This window comes from Amblyraja radiata, chromosome 7 (assembly GCF_010909765.2).
Source record: "Amblyraja radiata isolate CabotCenter1 chromosome 7, sAmbRad1.1.pri, whole genome shotgun sequence".
Lineage (NCBI taxonomy): Eukaryota > Metazoa > Chordata > Chondrichthyes > Rajiformes > Rajidae > Amblyraja > Amblyraja radiata.
In genome coordinates, this window is record NC_045962.1 from 9,980,620 (window position 1) to 9,999,591 (window position 18,972).

The 18,972-nt window shown below is 42.7% G+C and overlaps 1 protein-coding gene across 2 annotated transcripts in view; it reads left to right on the top strand.

Moving 5' to 3' along the window:
• The window catches only part of osbpl11 (oxysterol binding protein like 11), a 97,684-nt gene that overhangs the window by 43,085 nt on the left and 35,627 nt on the right, over positions 1–18,972 (top strand). The window contains exons 7-9 of one of the 2 annotated variants that reach the window (XM_033023686.1): positions 500–645; positions 1,575–1,715; positions 10,821–10,964. In XM_033023686.1, coding sequence (XP_032879577.1) covers positions 500–645; positions 1,575–1,715; positions 10,821–10,964 — 431 coding nt within the window. The remainder of the gene's footprint in view (positions 1–499; positions 646–1,574; positions 1,716–10,820; positions 10,965–18,972) is intronic. The other variant, XM_033023687.1, reaches the window with a different exon arrangement.

Genomic DNA, 18,972 nt, shown 5'->3' on the forward strand with positions numbered 1-18,972 from the left:
AACCTGAGATCCATGAAACATTAACTGGGCTATTTTGCCAGAGTTCCAAATTGTAATGCTCAACCGGCAGTGACTGAAAAAAATGAATTATTGATTAGCAATACGTGATAATAACGGTGGCCGAAACTATAACGTTACTTTCTGTTTTTTAAGCATCTATTTTGCATTTTAGATATTTTTAGTGTACACTGTATCTTTTTTTTGACTGGTTCCTAAATGCTTTAATGCATTGCACTGTACTTCCATTCATGGCTGATTTACAAGTTGTGCTTGATACTATCAAGTTTCAGTAGGTGTGACAGACAGAGATTGAAATGGATGCACCAGTCAGTATCTTGATACCTTTGGTGACGATAGTAGGCGTTGCCTCAGTCTTTCGTAGCGTTTCCTTTTGTAGGTTTTAGTTGGTGACTAAAAAATGTGATCAGTTTCAATGGTAGCAATTTTCTTCTGTTTGCGATTATGAAAAAATTCCAAGCTAGCTTCCCATTTGTTTCAGGCACAACAATTGAATGGTTGGAACCCAAATTATCAATATCGGACAACCTCAAGAATGGAAACGAACACCAGCTGTCAACTGAGAAGGCCCTGTCAAACGCTGCTTGCGGAGATCAGCCAATTTCTGAACAATACCAAATATCACGGGTAAGGTAGTTCTCAAAGTAAATCCACAATTTTCATTATCTTATTATGTTTCTTTGATCTTTAATTACCGAGGTGGACAACATCCATTCCAAGAAAATGCTATTGAGCCCTTTTACAAATATTTCAAATCTAGCAATGTTTTTGCTTTGCAAATTCTTTGATGGTTCAGAATTTACTTTTGTTTCGGATTCATTCCTGTTGTAGGATGGTTCTTGGGTGTGGTTTACTTGAGGAAGCATCTAATTGTTTTACCCTGGGGCAAAGTAGAAGATCCCCTACAACCTGAAAGTTCACTTGGCTGACTACAAATTCTTAAAGATTATTTTTTTATTCTGATTCCAGCTGCAATTTGAAGTATGTTATTTACATTTATTGCTTGGTAATTTCCCTTTTTTTTTTAACAATTTAAAAGCCAAGTATTTATTTAGGAATTATTATAGAATAGCAAAACATTTTGTCAGCCTATCCTTGTTAGTAAAATATTCAAAATTTCAACAAAATACCAGTTAAACAATGTGTCGGAAGGAACTGCAGATGCTGGTTTACATTGAAGATAGATACAAAATGCTGGAGTAACTCAGCGGAACAGGCAGCATCACTGGATAGGAGGAATGAGTGATGTTTCGGGTTGAGACCTTTCTTCAGACTGAAGTAGAAGTCTGAAGAAGGGTCTCGACCGGAAACGTCACCCATTCCTCCTATCCAGAGATGCTGCCTGGCCCGCTGAGTTTATTCCAGCATTTTGTGTCTATCTTCAAGTTAATTAATCAAGTTTGTCAAATTGCATCACAAATACTGTAAAGGAAATACTTTTTAATATTTTCTCCTTTTGCCTTCACTCTGCATAAGACAAAATGGCACAGTAGTTTTGTATGTGAATTAAAATGCAATAAAGATTATACATTTTGAAATCCAATCTCTCCTTACAGAAATGCCCATGCATACTTTTTCATCATTTTGGGAAGTGGAATGACCAATTCAATCTTGCTGAGCCAGGGTTACAGGAGACAGCATTAGGCAATAAGAAAGCTGTAGCTTTCCCTCTGGTACCTCATTACCATTTTCCTAAGGTCTGTATTCTCAGGAATCATCAGGCTATCTATTTGAGCTGCTTGAGCTGTTTCCTGTTGTGCCAGCTAACTTATTAAAAGATTGTACTGCTTTGTTATTGTAGCTGATGCAGTCCTCTAACTTTTTTTCCTTGTTTCTTATACTTTTCAAATATGCCCTCCATACTCCAACTCCTAGCATCATTATGTTGAAGTAATTTTTCATTTCAAATCTTGTACTTTTATTTCCAGTACATCAAAGGATCCCTCCCCCTCTCCTCCCCCCTCCCCCCTCCCCCCTCCCCCCTCTTTTCTTTCCCTCCTGTAATTTTCAGGGCACTAATAACAATCACTGCTACTTTTTTTAGAACTTATTAGAAAAAGTAAGGTGTTTGGTCATAACTGCCAATGGCAAAATGTAGGATTGTGGCCACTGGCCTTTTTCACAAATTTGTAATCCTGTAAAACGTGCAAAATTGTAAACGCATTGTTACACTTTTTATTAGCCGAAGTCCATGAAAAATGCAGGAATGGTTATCCATTACCCTGTCCTTCCCCAGCTAACAATTCAAAGAGGCATTAAATCCAGGAAAAGGAAGATAAAAGCAATATTGCTATTTATTGTGGATTTCTCTCATGTACATGATGTTTCTTTGAGAAATGGCGTACAAAGTTTAGATATTTTTAAATTTAAACCTTTTATTTGAATATTGACCAGCTTTGCTGTTCATTAGCTTTGAGAGTCAATCAGCATAAAGAAGAATCTTCATGAAACTCAGACTGTTATGATTCTTGCTATTGCTTTTTTGATATCTGTTCATTGATATTAACTTTTTTCCCAGGTTTTTGCATAACTCGTTCATTCAGCTCATTATAAGTGACCCCTGCGTTACTGGGGGTTTTAGTCACACAAAATTATTTGCTATGTAAAGCATGCACCAAGAAATGCAAGTTTGAGAAAAATCTGTTCATTTATTGCGTTTCACATTTTGTATGAGAACATTTCTGATCCCAGATTTTTAGATTGTGGTTTGTGAATTTTGTTGAAGCAAATGTCTGTTACCTGAACTGCGTGACTGAGGATGGCCTGTACTTCATACATGTCACAACTCTTTGCATCGCTCAGTACAGCAATTTTGTGACTTTGTGGTTGTCTAATGCAATTAAATAGTATTATAACACGATGGAAATGCAAGGCCAGTTCTGTTCAGTCCTAAAAATCTTCCCTGGCTTCTCGTGTTCCTTTCTTCAGAACCTATGATTTTAGCAATTTAATATTACTTAATATTGTAAGTAATCAAACTATCTTTTTTTTAAAAGATAAGGCTCATAATATGAAGGAGTGTCAACACCCATTACATGAAGATAGTTTACAACAGGCACTTTGTGGTCCTAGGTTCATCGTCACTGAATCCGTTGCAACACGATATTCTGCACAAATGATTTGATGTCATTATTCCGACGCAGTACTTTTAAATGTTTTATCAGCATGAGGTTTTAGCACAATTGGATATTGCTATTCTATAGAAATCGTTATTTTGTTGTTGATTGAAATTTTAGTTAAACTTTATCACATTTTCGGTTTTGAAAGCAAGTTGCCTGGAGTAGGTTTTTTTTTTACACAAAGCATGGTGAGTGCCTGGAATGTGTTTTGCAAGGCTGGTGGCCAAGGCAGATGCAATGGCAGCATTTAAGAGGCCTTTGGATAGACGTATGGATATGGAGGGATATGGATTATGTTCCGGCAGCTGGGAATTGGTCTTGGCATCATGTTCAGCACAGACATTGTGGGCCGAAGGGTCTGTTCTTCTGCTGTACTGTTCTATGTTCTAAGCTTGTATAGCTAATTGTGTTGTATAGCTAACTGTATAGTAATTTGTCTCTGTTGATCTGGATCAGGTTTTGTTGAGATGGATAAATATAATTAGAAAGACCAAATGTAAATCCATTCAAATCTTATTCAAAGGCTTGCTCTTTTTTATTTGAGCATGTGAGCCATAATAGTCTTGCAAATTATTTATTCATGTCTACTTCTTTGATTGCTTCTCGTTTGTTTTTGAACGGAGAGCCAAATTGCAAAATCCATGACAAGCAAACCCATGATAGATGCTGCTGTTTATAAATACAAGCCAGCATCAAAGTCCCCCCTCCAATTTACACCGGTGGTCTCCCCTCTTCACGCTCACTCCTGATGCAGGGTTTCGACTCTCAACGTTGGCAATTCATTCCCCCCCGCAACCCTCCTCCCCCATCGATGCTGCATGACCTGCTGAGTGCATTGATTATTGCTCAAGGTTCCAGCTTCTGCAGTCTCTTGTGTCTCTAGTATCTATCTAACTCCCTTCCATATTTTCATGCTAAAATGTATTCACTTTTATTGCTGCAATCCTTTGAGTTATGCTGTATCAGTTGCACAAGCTTGTTGTGAGTAGTAGGAACGATGACTAATATTTATTCTTTCTGTTCACCTACATGACAATCTGATAAAATTATCAAGCTAAGAATTGGTCTTTGTACTGATTCAACTTCACTGTACATTTCAAGTTTCATGTACATTTGAATCACAGTGACTCATTCAATGGAACATGTTGCCGTAGATAGACACAAAATGCTGGGGTAACTCAGTGGGGCAGGCAGGATCTCTGGAGAGAAGGAATGGGAGATGTTTTGGGTCGAGACCTTTCTTCAGACTAAGAGTCAGGGGAAGAGGGAGTCTCGAAATATGGTGGGGGAAGTTGTGAAAACGACAGTTCGAAGCAGACGATGATAAGGAAATGTAGAATGGTTCGTTGTTAGTTGAGGGGAAGCTGACGAGGCATTCAATCAGTAAAATGAATCAGAAGGAGAGTGAAACTGGTCAGAGAACTAGGGTGGTGGAGGAATGGGGAGAGAGAGGTTTCAAGGGTTACTTTTGAAGTTGGAGAAATCAATATTCATACCACTGGGTTGTACGCTGCTCAGGTGATATATAAGGTGCTGTGCCTCTAATTTGCGTTGGGCATCACTCTGACAATGGAGGAGGCCCAGGGCAGAAAGGTCAGTGGGAATGGGAGGGGCAGTTAGTGTTTAGCAACCGGGGTGCCCTACCTACCCTAGGTAGGTGAAATTATGTGTTTACACTTGGAAAGTCAAGAGTGTTTCTTGTCATATGTCCCAAAATGCAACAATGAAATTCTTACTTTCAGCACCAATATAAGTATGTAAACGTGGTACTCACTAGAAATGAGAGTGTGGTCAGGATTGTGCGGGTCCTTGATGATGCTGGCGGACTTTATGAAGCAGCGCCTCTTGTAGATGGCGATGGGTTGATGGGGAGGCCTTTGACGGTGGGGAGGCCAGTACCCATGGTGGACTGGTCAAAGTTTTACGACTTTTGGTAAACTCCTTCCTTCCTGAGCATTCGAGTTGCCGAACCTGGCCATGAGGCAACCATTCAATGTGCTCTCTACCACACACCTGAAGAAGTGTAAGAGAGTGTTCGTCGACATACCCAATCTCCTCAATCGTCTAAGGAGGTGGAGGCGTTGATGGGCTTTCTTTATAATTGCATCAATGTGCTGGGTCCAGGACAGATCTTCAGAGATATGCACGCCCAGTAATGTAAAGTTGTTAACTTTCTCCACCACTGGCCTGTCGATGAAGACAGTTTTGTGGATCCTTGGCCTTCCTCTTCTAAAATGAACAATCAGTTCCTTGGTTTTACTGACGTTGAGAGCAAGGTGTTGTTCTGGCACCATTCAGTCAGACGATCGATCTCCTTCCCATCCTCTGGCTTATTATTCGTAATTCGGCCACAATGGTGGTGTCGTGGGCAAATTTAAAGATGGAGTTGGGACTGTGTCCAGTTGCACAGTCATGGGTATAGTGTGAGTCGAGCAGGAGGCTGAACACACAGCCTTGAGGTGCTCCTGTGTTGATGGTTATCAAGGAGGAAGTCTTGTTGCTGATTCATATTGTTTGTGTCCTGTTGATGAGGAAATATAGGATCCAGTTGTACAGGGTTGTGCAGAGACCCAGTTCCCTGAGCTTGGTAACAATTTTGGAGCAGATGATAGTTCTGGGCACCAAGTTGTGGTCTGAACAATAGCCTGACGTATGCATTTTTATTGTCCAAGTGGTCTAATGAAGAGCCAGCGAGATCACATTCTCTGTTGATCTATTGCAGCAGTGGGTAATTTGTAGCGGGTCCAGGTTGTTGCTGAGGTCTGAGTTGATATGTACCATGAAGCAACCTCTCAAAGCACTTCATCACTACGGACATTAGTGCCACCGGTCGGTAGTCATTGAGGCAGGTCATCTTAATCATCTTGGGCATCTATGTTATAGATGCCCTTTTAAAGCAGGTGGGAACCTCAGTCCTCAGTAATGAGAGGTTGAAGATGTCCACAAAAATTCCAGCCAGTTGGTCCGCACAGGTTTTAAGAATGCGACCTCCCCGTGGTGAGACCTGTCAACTGACCTCAGTCAGGCGAACAACAACAAACAGAGACAGCAGCAGAGATAATGCGACCTCAGTCGCCACAGCTTGCAGCCCTAATGCAACTTCAGTCGCTTGGCGACAACCCGGAGCATTGGCTCTTTATAGGGCAAGCACCTACGGATATCGAACCAGATGGCATCACCCTGCTGCAGCTGAATGCGGAAGGCCTAACTGGCTAGAGCGCCTGGAGGGCGTTACATAACTCCTGCTGCCTCAAACGCAAGAAGAAGCAGAAGAAGACCAGGTATACTATGAGGTCCAGATGTTATCCAAGGGTTCACTCTCCAGAAAGATCTTCTGACGTCGGCTTCGGTGACTGTGATTGCAATACCATCAGGGGGCTCTGAGGGTCCTGGAGGGCACATCAACGTTCTCTCTTTTGAAAAGTGAATAAAACGCATTTAATTAGTCTGGGAGTGAAGCTTCGCTGTCGCCTGAGCTGTCCCCTGGTTTTGCTTTGTATGAAATGATTGCGTGCAAGCTCTGCCACAGTTGCTGAACATCCCTCGCATCCTCCAGTTTAGAACGATAAACCCCTTTCAGCATTTTTTTATGGTAATATTGAGGTCATATCTGAACTTTGTATATGAGTCTGTGTCACCAGACTTGCTCTGGTTCTCAGGAGATTATGGACCTCCTGGTTAATCCAAGCCTTCTGGTTGGGGAACACTCAGGTGGTTTTGGTGGGAACACACTCGTCCGCACATCCTAATGAGGTCAGTAATAACTCTGGCATATTTGTTCAGGTGTTTCTCCAGTATGTTTCATCCAATTCAATAGTGATGTTAAGCAGGGGAAAAAAACAATATTTGACAGAATAAAGGCAAAATAAATGCTCATAATGCGCTGCAGATCAGGCAGTAACTGTAAAGACAAAGAGGTGGAATTTCATTTTTTAATAATATTTCATCAGAACTACCAAGACGTTTATATTTTAAGCTGCAGAAAAGGGGGAGGGTGGAAAGGATACGGGAATGAATGTCTGTGATATGCTGGAAAAACAGACTGAATGGGACAAAAACTGGAGAAGAGGATTGAGATAGTGGTGAAACTTTGTCAACTGCAACTGATCTGTTTGGAGGAGATGAGCAAGGGCAGATTAGTTCAAAACAAAGTGCAAATGTTGGAGATGTGAGAGTCTACACAACAATTGGTGGAAATCTGAAGTACACAGTGCTGAATGTAACATCAGCTCAGTAAAACAGTTCTTTTGTCGTAATTGGCTTGTTCCATCACACTTAGGCAGCATCTATGGAGCGAAGGAATAGGTGACGTTTTGGGTCAAGACCCTTCAGACTGAGATGTCTGTGCCAAATATGATGTCAAATTAAATTAATCCCATCTGCATGCACTCGAGCGATATAAAACCCCCTGAATCCTACTATTGTTTTTGTTTCTGGAGGTAGACAAAAATGCTGGAGAAACTCAGCGGGTGAGGCAGCATCTATAGAGCGAAGGAAATAGACAACGTTTCAGGTCGAGACCCTTCTTCATTTGTTTCCATTGCCACTCTCTTTAAAGAAAACTCAACATAAAACTAAACTTGCCCTGCACTTTAAACTTTAAACTTCTGTTTATTTTAACGATGCCTCATAATTTTATAAACTTCTATTGGGTTTCCCCCCCTGCCACTCCAGAGAAAACAATCCAGGTTTGCCCAACCTCTTCATGTTATTAATAGCCTCTAATTCGGGTAGTATATTGGCAAACCTCTTCTGCACCCTTTCCAAACCCTCCACATCTATCCTGTAATGGTACAACCAAAACTGCACACAATATTCCAAATGCAACCTAACCAAAGTTTTATAAAGTTACAATATGACTTCCTGATTCTTGTGCTCAGTGGTCGGTCTGATTGAAGGCAAGTATATCATGCCCTTCTTTACCATTCTATTAACTAGTGTTGCCTCTTTTCGGGACCTATGGACATGGACCCCACTGTTCCACGTCCTGCTATGAATTGCTTCCTCTTTGCAGTTAACCTCCTAATGTGCAACATCTCATGCTTTCCCAGATTAAACTCCACCTCCCATTTCTCTGGCCATATCATTAACGAATCTATATTTTTCTGCATCCTTTGACTGCCCATTCTCTTCCAAATGTGAATAAATCCTATCCCTAAGAATCCTCTTCCTTATCACTAATGTGAATGAATGAATGAATGAATCTCTTTATTGTCATTGCACATGGTACAACGAAATTTAAAGGTCAATCCCACTCACTAGCCAGTAAATTTGTGTCTAACCTTTCCCTTTTTAATAAAGGTAAAATATTGTTTTCTCTCCCTAGCTATCCTCTTGTTTTTAATATATATATAAAATACCTTGTCCTTTTATCTTTTATCTTTCATCCTACATGCCAAGTGTTTTTTTTAAGGTTCCTTGGAGCTCCTAATTCCCGGTTTTAAGTCCTTTTCTGCTCATTTTATTTTCTTCTAAGGCCCTGACTGATTTCATCTTTGTAAATATAATGCTGCTTTGAATGGAGATTGAACCAATGTAGCAACATCCTTGCTCACTTGGTTAAACATGTTCATGTTATGGAGTTCTCTTTTTCTACATATCAAAGCTATAGCTATGGGAACCCATATGGGACCCTCATGCCCCAGCGTTCATGGATTACGTAGAACAGTCCTTGTTTAATTTCCAGCACAGACCTTTGCACCACCTTGCCCCCTTTGTTGTCGATTTACACTTCACTCTCACTTTTGTGTGGTCCATCTGATTCTATTCTTTACTGTATTTCAGGGGATTAGGTAACTTGGATTACAAGTGGTTCAGTTACATCTTTTCTGATGATAACAACTTCCACATCAGTGAGTTCTTCAGCGTGGCTTCTCCTCCACAGTTGTTGACAGAGCTCTCCGGCATTTGTCCCATTTCTTACCTCTGCACCCATCCACTAAACGCTCTTTGCTTTGCACTCTTGTTTGCTTATTTTATTATAATTTAATCAATTTATGTCACATTTTATTTAGTTTGGTGATACAGTGCGGAAATGGGCCCTTTGGCCCACCAAGTCTACACTGACCAGCGATCCCTGCATACTGACACTATCCTACACGCACCAGGGACAATTTACAAATTACACCATGCCAATTAACCTGCCAATTTTTATGTCTGGATTGTGGGAGGAAACAGGATATCCTGGAAAGAACCCGCGCAGGTCAAGGGGAGAGCGTGCAAACTCCATACAGACAACACCCGTGGTCAGGATCAAACCTGGGTCTCTGGTGCAGTAAGGCAGCAACTCTACCGCTGCGACACCGTGCCGTCCATTTGACAAAGAGTTTAAAGATTACATTCCCATTCATTTATGAATTATTATGCAATTTGTTATTAATAAACAGAAAATCAGGAGATGTAATAGAGGGGAAAATTAACTACTTGTTATAAAATTGCCTTATCGTTTGGGAATCAGTGTATGTAAGAACCTAAAAATGAGCACGTGAGAAAAGATAATAGTGGTCTGCCATCCTGTCCTGAAGTTGCTGTGCACGTAAAGTTATACAGCATGGAAATTGGACAGTAAATATTGCTCATGTCCATCACCGGTACTGACCTCCACACCATCAGAGGGATCTACCTCTTGGAGGTGCTGCCTCAAAATGGCAGCCAATATAACACCCAATTGTGACTGTGTTGGCCATAAAATATCTATTTGTACAATATTAGTTTCCAGCATCCGACCCATAGCCTTCGATACAATGGCATCTAAATATTAACGTTTTGTGATTACTTGCCTCTCCCTCGACGTCTGTTTCAGCTTTCAACCATCCTCAGTGCAAAACTTCTTCCTCCTATTCCAAGTCTCCTATCCATGACCTTATGTTGACACTACAGGAACTGCAACTTTGTGGGGTGCGGGGGTTGCTAAAAGCCACAGTTACCGCTCCTGGAGTAAGTGTAAACATAATAAAGCCACACGGACTGCCAGATGCTTCAATAAGTAAAGGTGAATGATGCAAACAATTGTAAAAGTACCAGATCAAATCCGTGGACAGTGGTGTGTGAGCTAATGTCTGCCTGAAGATGCCATGATTATCATTTGTGCTCACTGACAGCTCCTGCTTGGTAAAGCATATTTGTGGATATCACTTACATGGTGATGTAATGGCTTCTGTGGTATATTACTGAATCCCACTCTCCAGGTTTGTATTTTTAAAATGACTCTTGACATCTTCTTCTTGCGTATGGCGTGCACAGCCTAAAGTTGTCGGACAACTTGTTCTATTTGATCTTATTTGATTGTGCACGTTGGGGTGATTGCAATAGTCGAAACAGGGCGGACCACGTGAAGGTTGCAATCTCCCACCCCACTCATGACACGTTTTCCAGAAGGCAAGCCACCAGGTTTCTGATCAAAAACTATTTTGGAGTGTCAAATTTTAATTTAACGTGATTGCCATGTTGCATTTTGGTATTTATCTTACAATCATCTAATATAAGTTGGACACATTTTTTTTTGGTTACAGATTTTGGATCAAGTCTTTTAATAATTCTTAAGTCCCAGTATATGAAATACTGGTTCCTTTCAAAACATTCATATTGATACATAATCTTAACAATCTTTTCAATGATGTACATGTTTAGAATCATTTCACAAAAGTTTGTTCATCACTTTTATTAACTTACTTTTGTCTGCAGGAGCCGGAAGAAATAAATCCAGATGACGAAACGGAAGTTACCATTGAGGATGAGGAGGAAGATGATCTTGGAGTTGTTGAAGAACAGCGTAGTGTGATTCTACACTTGTTATCTCAGCTGAAGCTGGGTATGGATTTGACACGAGTAAGTACATCTTGCGTAGCGGTAGAGTTACTGCCTTACAGCGCTTGCAGCGCCGGAGACCCGGGTTCGATCCCGACTACGGGTGCTGTCTATACAGAGTTTGTATGATCTCCCCGTGACCGCGTGGGTTTTCTCTCCGAGATCTTTGGTTTCCTCCCACACTCCAAAGACGTCCAGGTATGTAGGTTAATAGGCTTGGTGTATATGTCAATTATCCCGTGTGTGTGTAGGATAGTGTTAATGTGCATGGATCGCTGGTCGGTGCGGCATGACAACTCGGAATATTCCAAGTGCTACAAAGGTTTTTGGGGGGATGTGTATTGCTTTTAACATCACGGAGTTATAAAAATAATACAGACTGCAGATGATTGAATCTGGAGAAAACGACAAACTGCTGGAAGGTACAAGACAGTAATTTCTGGAGGAGGAACATCAGGTCAAGCAACACCTGTGTTGTCTCGAGTCAACACATTGCATAGAAACCAAGAGTGTAGAGGGAGATTAGCGAGTATAAAGAGGTGAGAGGGAGGAGTGAGACAGGCTAATAGATGGAACTAGATAAATCCCATCCATTATTAGATAAGGGAGGGATGATGATTGATGGAATGAGAGGGGAGGGGGGGGGGGGGTTGCAAACGGGTCTGGGTAACAAAGGGGAGGGATGTAACAAGTGAACCAAGTGAGAGAACGTGAATAGGCTGATGTGAGTGAGAAAGGAACGCAGGGTGTGGGTTAATCTGAAGCTGAAGAGTACAATGTTCATAGTACTGGGTTGTGGGCTATCTGAGCGGAATGCAAGGAGGTGGTGGTCTGGTTTGCATTTGGCCTCGCTGTTGGAGTGGAGAAGGCCACGGACGGACATGCCGGGGGTGAGGGAATGGGAAGGGGTGCTGAGCTGATATCTAATGGAAAATCAGGATGGCCATTGGGGACAGAGATAGGTGCTCTGTAAAACAGTTCCCGCGACTGTGCTTGGTCTCGCCACTGTAGAGACAACAACATCACAAGCACCCAATGCAATTGAGCAGATAAAAAGAATGTACATGAATCTCTGCATCCCAACAAACTATCTACCAATAGATACAATCAACCCATGGACTCGCACAGCTATCTTAACTACATCACCTCCTGCCCTGTCTCCTAAAAGAATGCCATCCCTCGGTTTTCTCATCTCTTTCTCATCTGTTCTCTAAGTGATGCTTTCCGCTCTAGGACCTGCACGGCACCGCCAAAGGATGTCGCTCCCTCTCTGCTGCACTTAATGGATGCTTTACAAGCGTTTCCACCATTTTCTGCATGACTACTTTTACCCCCCCCCACACTACCTTGATCCTCAACTTTCACTCCACCTTCCTTCCCATCCAGTGTGTCATCCTTCTCCAGCTGTGATGAGATCCAACCACCAGTCACTTCTGTCCCTCCACATCCAACCAAGATGATGCCAGAGTGAGGTGAATCTTTGCATGCTCGCCCAGTGGATACAATAATCGCCGAACTCTTATGAATCTCTTTTCTACCTGTAAATTATATTCTGCACTTTGTGTCTATCCTTTGCTCTACCTATTGTGCTTGAATGTGGCTTGATTGTATTTATGCATAGCATTATCTGATTTGATTACATAGCATGCAGAACAAAGGTACAGTGTACCTGTACCTAAGTACTCGTGATAATAAACAATAAACTTAAACCTTTAGTACGTCGGAAAGAACGGCAGATGCTGGTTTAAATCAGTCTATCTTTGTCCCGCCCCCTCCATTGACATCAGTCTGAAGATGGGCCTCGACCCGAAACGTCGCCCATCCCTTCTCTCCAGAGAAGGAATGGATGACCCACTGAGTTTAGACTCACTCACTCCCGTAATAAATTACAACGCATAGTTAACAAAGCATCCAAAATCATCAGCACTCCCCTTCCATCAATAGAATCACTCCATCACAAACGGTCTGTGTCAAGGGTGAAGAAAATCATCTCTGATCCCTCCCACCCAGCTCACCACATCTTCCACCTGCTGCCATCAGGAAGGCGCTACAGCTCACTGTCCGCCAAGACATCTCGATTTAAAAACAGTTTTTACCCACACGCAATCCGAATTCTGAACACACTATGACAACAGCACATATCCTCCCCATGCATGTACTGTATATTGAATGATGTTGTGTTTTATGTTATGTTTGACGGGAATCAGCCTACCTTGTAACATCCTGTACTGAACCTGAATTCCACCAGCTTGACTGTGTGGTCATTAAATAATCTAATCTAATCTAATTTTGTGTCTTAAACTTAAACCTTTTATGCTTTTTGGAGGGACTAATCTCCCTGTGACTTTCTGGTCCAATCATCCCTTCCCATCCACCCAACCCTGACCCTTGGCACTTTCCCCTACAACTGTAGGAGATGCAGCACTTGCTATCATCATCTCTTGAATAACCAGCCCTTCAAGTGGGGCAGCGATTCACATGCACCTTGTCCAACTTTTTGTTGACCACGATGTGGCCTCCTCTCCCTTGGTGAGACCAAGTGTAGACTGAGCAACCGTTTTGCAGAGCACCTCCTCTCTGTCTGCAAAAGCTATCTCGATCTTCCAGTTGCAGGTCACTGCAACCCCTTCAAATTCACACACAGATATGCCTGACCTCAGCCTTCTCCACTACCAACATGAAAACTAGAACAGCATCTCATATTCTGCTTGGGGAGCATAAAGCACAATGGTACGAACATTTTTATTTTTTTTATTTTAGGTAACCTATACCCCTGATGTCCCTTTCCCACTCTTCCCAAAACACCCATGCTGGGTCCCAACCGAAAATGTTGTCTATCCTTTCCCAGGACAGAACAGATGCTGCTGAGTTACTCCAGCACTTGTTCTATTACTCAAGATTCCATCATCTGCAGTTCCTTGCATCCCCATCAAGGTTCCAGTTCACTTTGTTCATTCCTCTCCACACTACTCATTAATAATAATAATAATAAATTTTATTTAATGGGCGCCTTTCATACATCTCAAGGACACCTTACATAGTAATCGGAATAAAACATATAATCGGAATAAAACAAGTAATTAAAGACATCACAGTGACACAAATTAAAAACAGAATTCAATCCAAAATCATTAGTCAGCCTTACCTCCTCTGGTTGCAGCTGCCCATCACCCACATAGCTATTCATTTGCATTTCTTCCCACACTATCTAGACTACACCTCTTCCCACCCTGCTTCCTACAAAGACTCTCTCCCCAAATCCCAATTCCTCCGTCTACACTGCATCTGCATCCAAGATGAGGTGTTCAATACCAGGACAACATGGGTTCCCATCTTCCATCATAGATGAGGCCCTCGCACGTCTCCTAGATACCCCGCTACTCCGCTCTTGCTCCCCCTCCCCCTAGTTGCAAGAGGGACAGAGTCCCCCTAGTTCTCACCTTTCACCCATCAGCCGTCGCATACAGCACTTAATCCTCCGCCATTTTCGCCACCTCCAATGGTATCCCACCACTAGCAACATGTTCCCATCTCCATTCCTTTCTGCCTTCCGTAGAGACCGTTCCCTCAGCAACTCCCTGGTTAACTCATCCCTCCCCACACAAACCATCTCCTCCCCGGATACCTTCCTCTGCAACACCTGTCCCTATACCTTCCCCCCTCGACTCTGTCCAGGGACCCGAACAGTCCTTTCAGGTTAACCAGAAGTTCACTCGCACCTCCTCCAACTGTATCTGTTGTTCAAGGTGTGGACATCAGCAACACCAAATGTCGACGAGACGATCATTTTGCTGAACACCTTTGCTCAGTCTACCTGGACCTAACTGATCTCCTGGTTGCCAAACACTAATTCCCCTTCCCACACTGACCTTTCTGTCCTGGGCCTTCTCCATTGTCAGAGTGAAACCAAACGCAAATTGGAGGAACAGCACCTCGTATTTTGCTTGTTGCAGCTTACAACCCAACGTTATGAATTTGATTTCTCTAACTTCAAGTAACCCTTGCATCCCCCCCTCTCTCTGTCTCCATCGTTCCCCCACCAAAGTCATTGTACTAGTTTCAAAGCCGTCTTGTTGAGTTTCATTGTCTGTAACTCAGACCACAGCTTACAATGGCCTGTTTCCTTTATCATCTTTACTTTTCTGAATCTCTTTCGTTCATTTGTTCTATCTCTCTCTCTCTATATATATATATATATCACCGTCTATATCTCACATTCCCCTTTCCCCTGACTGTCTGAAGAAGGGTTTTGACCTGAAAAGTCACATTCCTTTTCTCCAAAGATGCTGTCCGACCTGCTGAGTTGCTCCAGCTTTTTGTGTCTATCTCGCATTTCTTCTATCTTGGTTACCAACCCTACCCCCTCCCACCTGCCAAAGTAACTTTCTACTTTCTATTTTCGCCTCTCACTTATGATACAATACGATAGAACTTTATTCATCCCCGGAGGGAAATTGGTCTGCCAACAGTCACAACACACAACAAGGTACACGAAAACTTGAAATTAAAATTAAATTAAAAAGGAAAAAAAGAAAAAAGGCACGCGGCTGTTGGCTGGCTGCTGTGTGCACAGCGCCTTAACCGGAACGAACAAACAAACATACAAACAAACAGACAAACTAAGGCTTATCCCCTGGGCAGAGGATTCTAAACCTAAAGTGCCCTGTCCCACACCAGGTCCCCCTTTGTTCACCCACCGTCCCTCATGGCGGTCCCCTGATGCGGGTCCTCCATTGTTCTTCACTGCAGTCCCCCCCACTTATCATCCATTGTCCCAACGTGCCACCTCCACCACCTGGCTCCATTTTAATTTTTGGCTTATCATTGTCAATTGCACTGCTGCACAGTGAAAAACTTGTTTTGCCTGCGATCCAGTCAGATCAGATAAATATATTCAAGTTAACCTCAAATACAATAGGTAGAGGAAAGGGGAAGATGCAGAGTGCAGAATATTGTTCCAGAGACATTGTCCAATGTCTGCAATGGGGTAAAATTGAATCGGACAATATCCTAGCTTATGAAAGGACCGTTCCGAACCTGATAACAGAGGGATAGAAGCTGTTCCTGAATTTGGTAATGCAGGCTTTGAAGTTTCTATATCGTCTGCCTGATGGGAGTAGGGAGAAGGAGGAATGGCCAGTGTGGGGCAAGTCTTTGATTATGTTGACTGCTTTCCCGAGGAAACGTGGTGCAGTTGGAGTTGCTGGTGGGGAGTCTAATCTGTGTGATGGACCGGGTTATAGCCACACCTCTGCAATTTCTTGCGGTCGTGGGCAGAGCTGTTCCCGAACCAAGCTGTGATGCAACACAACAGTATGGTGCGTCTGTAGAAGTTTGGAAGTCACTGGAGACATGCCAAATTTCATGCGTCTGCCAAGGAAGTCGAAGTGTTGGTTTGCTGATTTGGTTGCTGAGTTTGCTCCCACATTCCAAAGATGTGTGGGTTTGTAGGTTAGATTGCCTCTGCAACTTGTCCCTAAAGCGCCAAATTTGGACGCACAATCTTAAATGTAAAGGGAGTATCGTAGGGGACCACGAACGCATCCTTGCAGGGCACTGGTGTTGAGTATTATTTTCCCATCATCCTCCCCTCACCTGTTTCTACCTATCGCCCACCTGCCTCTGTCTCGCCCCTCTCTCTCGCTTCTATGTACTGGCTATTTTTCCATGTACTCCCAGTCCTGACCTGGAGTCTCAACCCATAACATCATTCATCGTTTTGCTTCCACAGATCCTGCATGACTCGCTGAGTTCCTCCAGCACATTTTGTGTTATTTTATAAAACAATACAGTCATGAGGGGAGACTATTGTCCATCATGGTGATGGCATCTTTTGCAACTGCGCTATCCATCTCTGTCCTCTGCCCACTCCCTGTAGCCCCATTGATGTTTTTAGAAACATAGAAACATAAAAAATAGGTGCAGGAGTAGGCCATTCGGCCATTCGAGCCTGCACCGCCATTCAATATGATCATGGCTGATCATCCAACTCAGTATCCTGTACCTGCCTTCTCTCCATACCCCCTGATCCCTTTAGCCACAAGGGCCACATTTAACTCCCTCTTAAATATAGCCAATGAACTGGCCTCAACTACCTTCTGTGGCAGAGAATTCCAGAGATTCACCACTCTCTGTGTGAAAAATGTTTTCCTCATCTCGGTCCTAAAAGATTTCCCCATTATCCTTAAACTGTGACCCCTTGTTCTGGACTTCCCCAACATCGGGAACAATCTTCCTGCATCTAGCCTGTCCAACCCCTTAAGAATTTTGTAAGTTTCTATAAGATCCCCCCTCAATCTTCTAAATTCTAGCGAGTACAAACTGAGTCTATCCAGTCTTTCTTCATATGAAAGTCCTGACATCCCAGGAATCAGTCTGGTGAACCTTCTCTGTACTGCCTCTATGGCAAGAATGTCTTTCCTCAGATTAGGAGACCAAAACTGTACGCAATACTCCAGGTGTGGTCTCACCAAGACCCTGTACAACTGCAGTAGACCCTCCCTGCCCCTATACTCAAATCCTTTTGCTATGAATGCTAACATACCATTCGCCTTCTTCACTGCCTGCTGCACCTGCATGCCTACTTTTAATGACTGGTGTACCATGACACCCAGGTCTCGTTGCATCTCCCCCTTTCCTAATCGGCCACCATTCAGATAATAGTCTACTTTCCTGTTTTTGCCACCAAAGTGGATAACCTCACATTTATCCACATTATACTGCATCTGCCATGCATTTGCCCACTCACCCAGCCTATCCAAGTCACCTTGCAGCCTCCTAGCATCCTCCACACAGCTAACACTGCCCCCCAGCTTGTGTCATCCGCAAACCTGGAGATGTTGCATTCAATTCCCTCGTCCAAATCATTAATATATATCGTAAATAGCTGGGGTCCCAGCACTGAGCCTTGCGGTACCCCACTAGTCACTGCCTGCCATCGTGAAAAGGACCCGTTTACTCCTACTCTTTGCTTCCTGTCTGCCAGCCAGTTCTCTATCCACATCAATACTGAACCCCCAATACCGTGTGCTTTAAGTTTGTATACTAATCTCTTATGTGGGACCTTGTCTAAAGCCTTCTGAAAGTCCAGATATAACACATCCACTGGTTCTCCATTATCCACTCTACTAGTTACATCCTCGAAAAATTCTATAAGATTCGTCAGACATGATTTACCTTTCATAAATCCATGCTGACTTTGTCCAATGATTTCACCACTTTCCAAATGTGCTGCTATCCCATCTTTAATAACTGATTCCAGCAGTTTCCCCACTACCGACGTTAGACTAACTGGTCTGTAATTCCCCGTTTTCTCTCTCCCTCCAATTTTAAAAAGTGGGGTTACATTAGCTACCCTCCAATCCTCAGGAACTACTCCAGAATCTAAAGAGTTTTGAAAAATTATCACTAATGCATCCACTATTTCTGGGGCTACTTCCTTAAGTACTCTGGGATGCAGCCTATCTGGCCCTGGGGATTTATCGGCCTTTAATCCATTCAATTTACCTAACACCACTTCCCGGCTAACCTGGATTTCACTCAGTTCCTCCATCTCATTTGACCCCCGTCCCCTGCTATTTCCGGCAGATTATTTATGTCTTCCTTAGTGAAGACAGAACCAAAGTAGTTATTCAATTGGTCTGCCATGTCCTTGTTCCCCATGATCAATTCACCTGTTTCTGACTGCAAGGGACCTACATTTATTTTAACTAATCTTTTTCTCTTCACATATCTATAAAAGCTTTTGCAGTCAGTTTTTATGTTCCCTGCCAGTTTTCTTTCATAATCTATTTTCCCTTTCCTAATTAAGCCCTTTGTCCTCCTCTGCTGGACTGAATTTCTCCCAGTCCACTGGTAGGCTGCTTTTTCTGGCTAATTTTTACGCATCATCCTTTGTTTTGATACTATCCCTGATTTCCCTTGTTATCCACGGATGCACTACCTTCTCTGATTTATTTTTTTGCCAAACTGGGATGAACAATTGTTGTAGTTCATCCATGCAGTCTTTAAATGCCTTCCATTGCATATC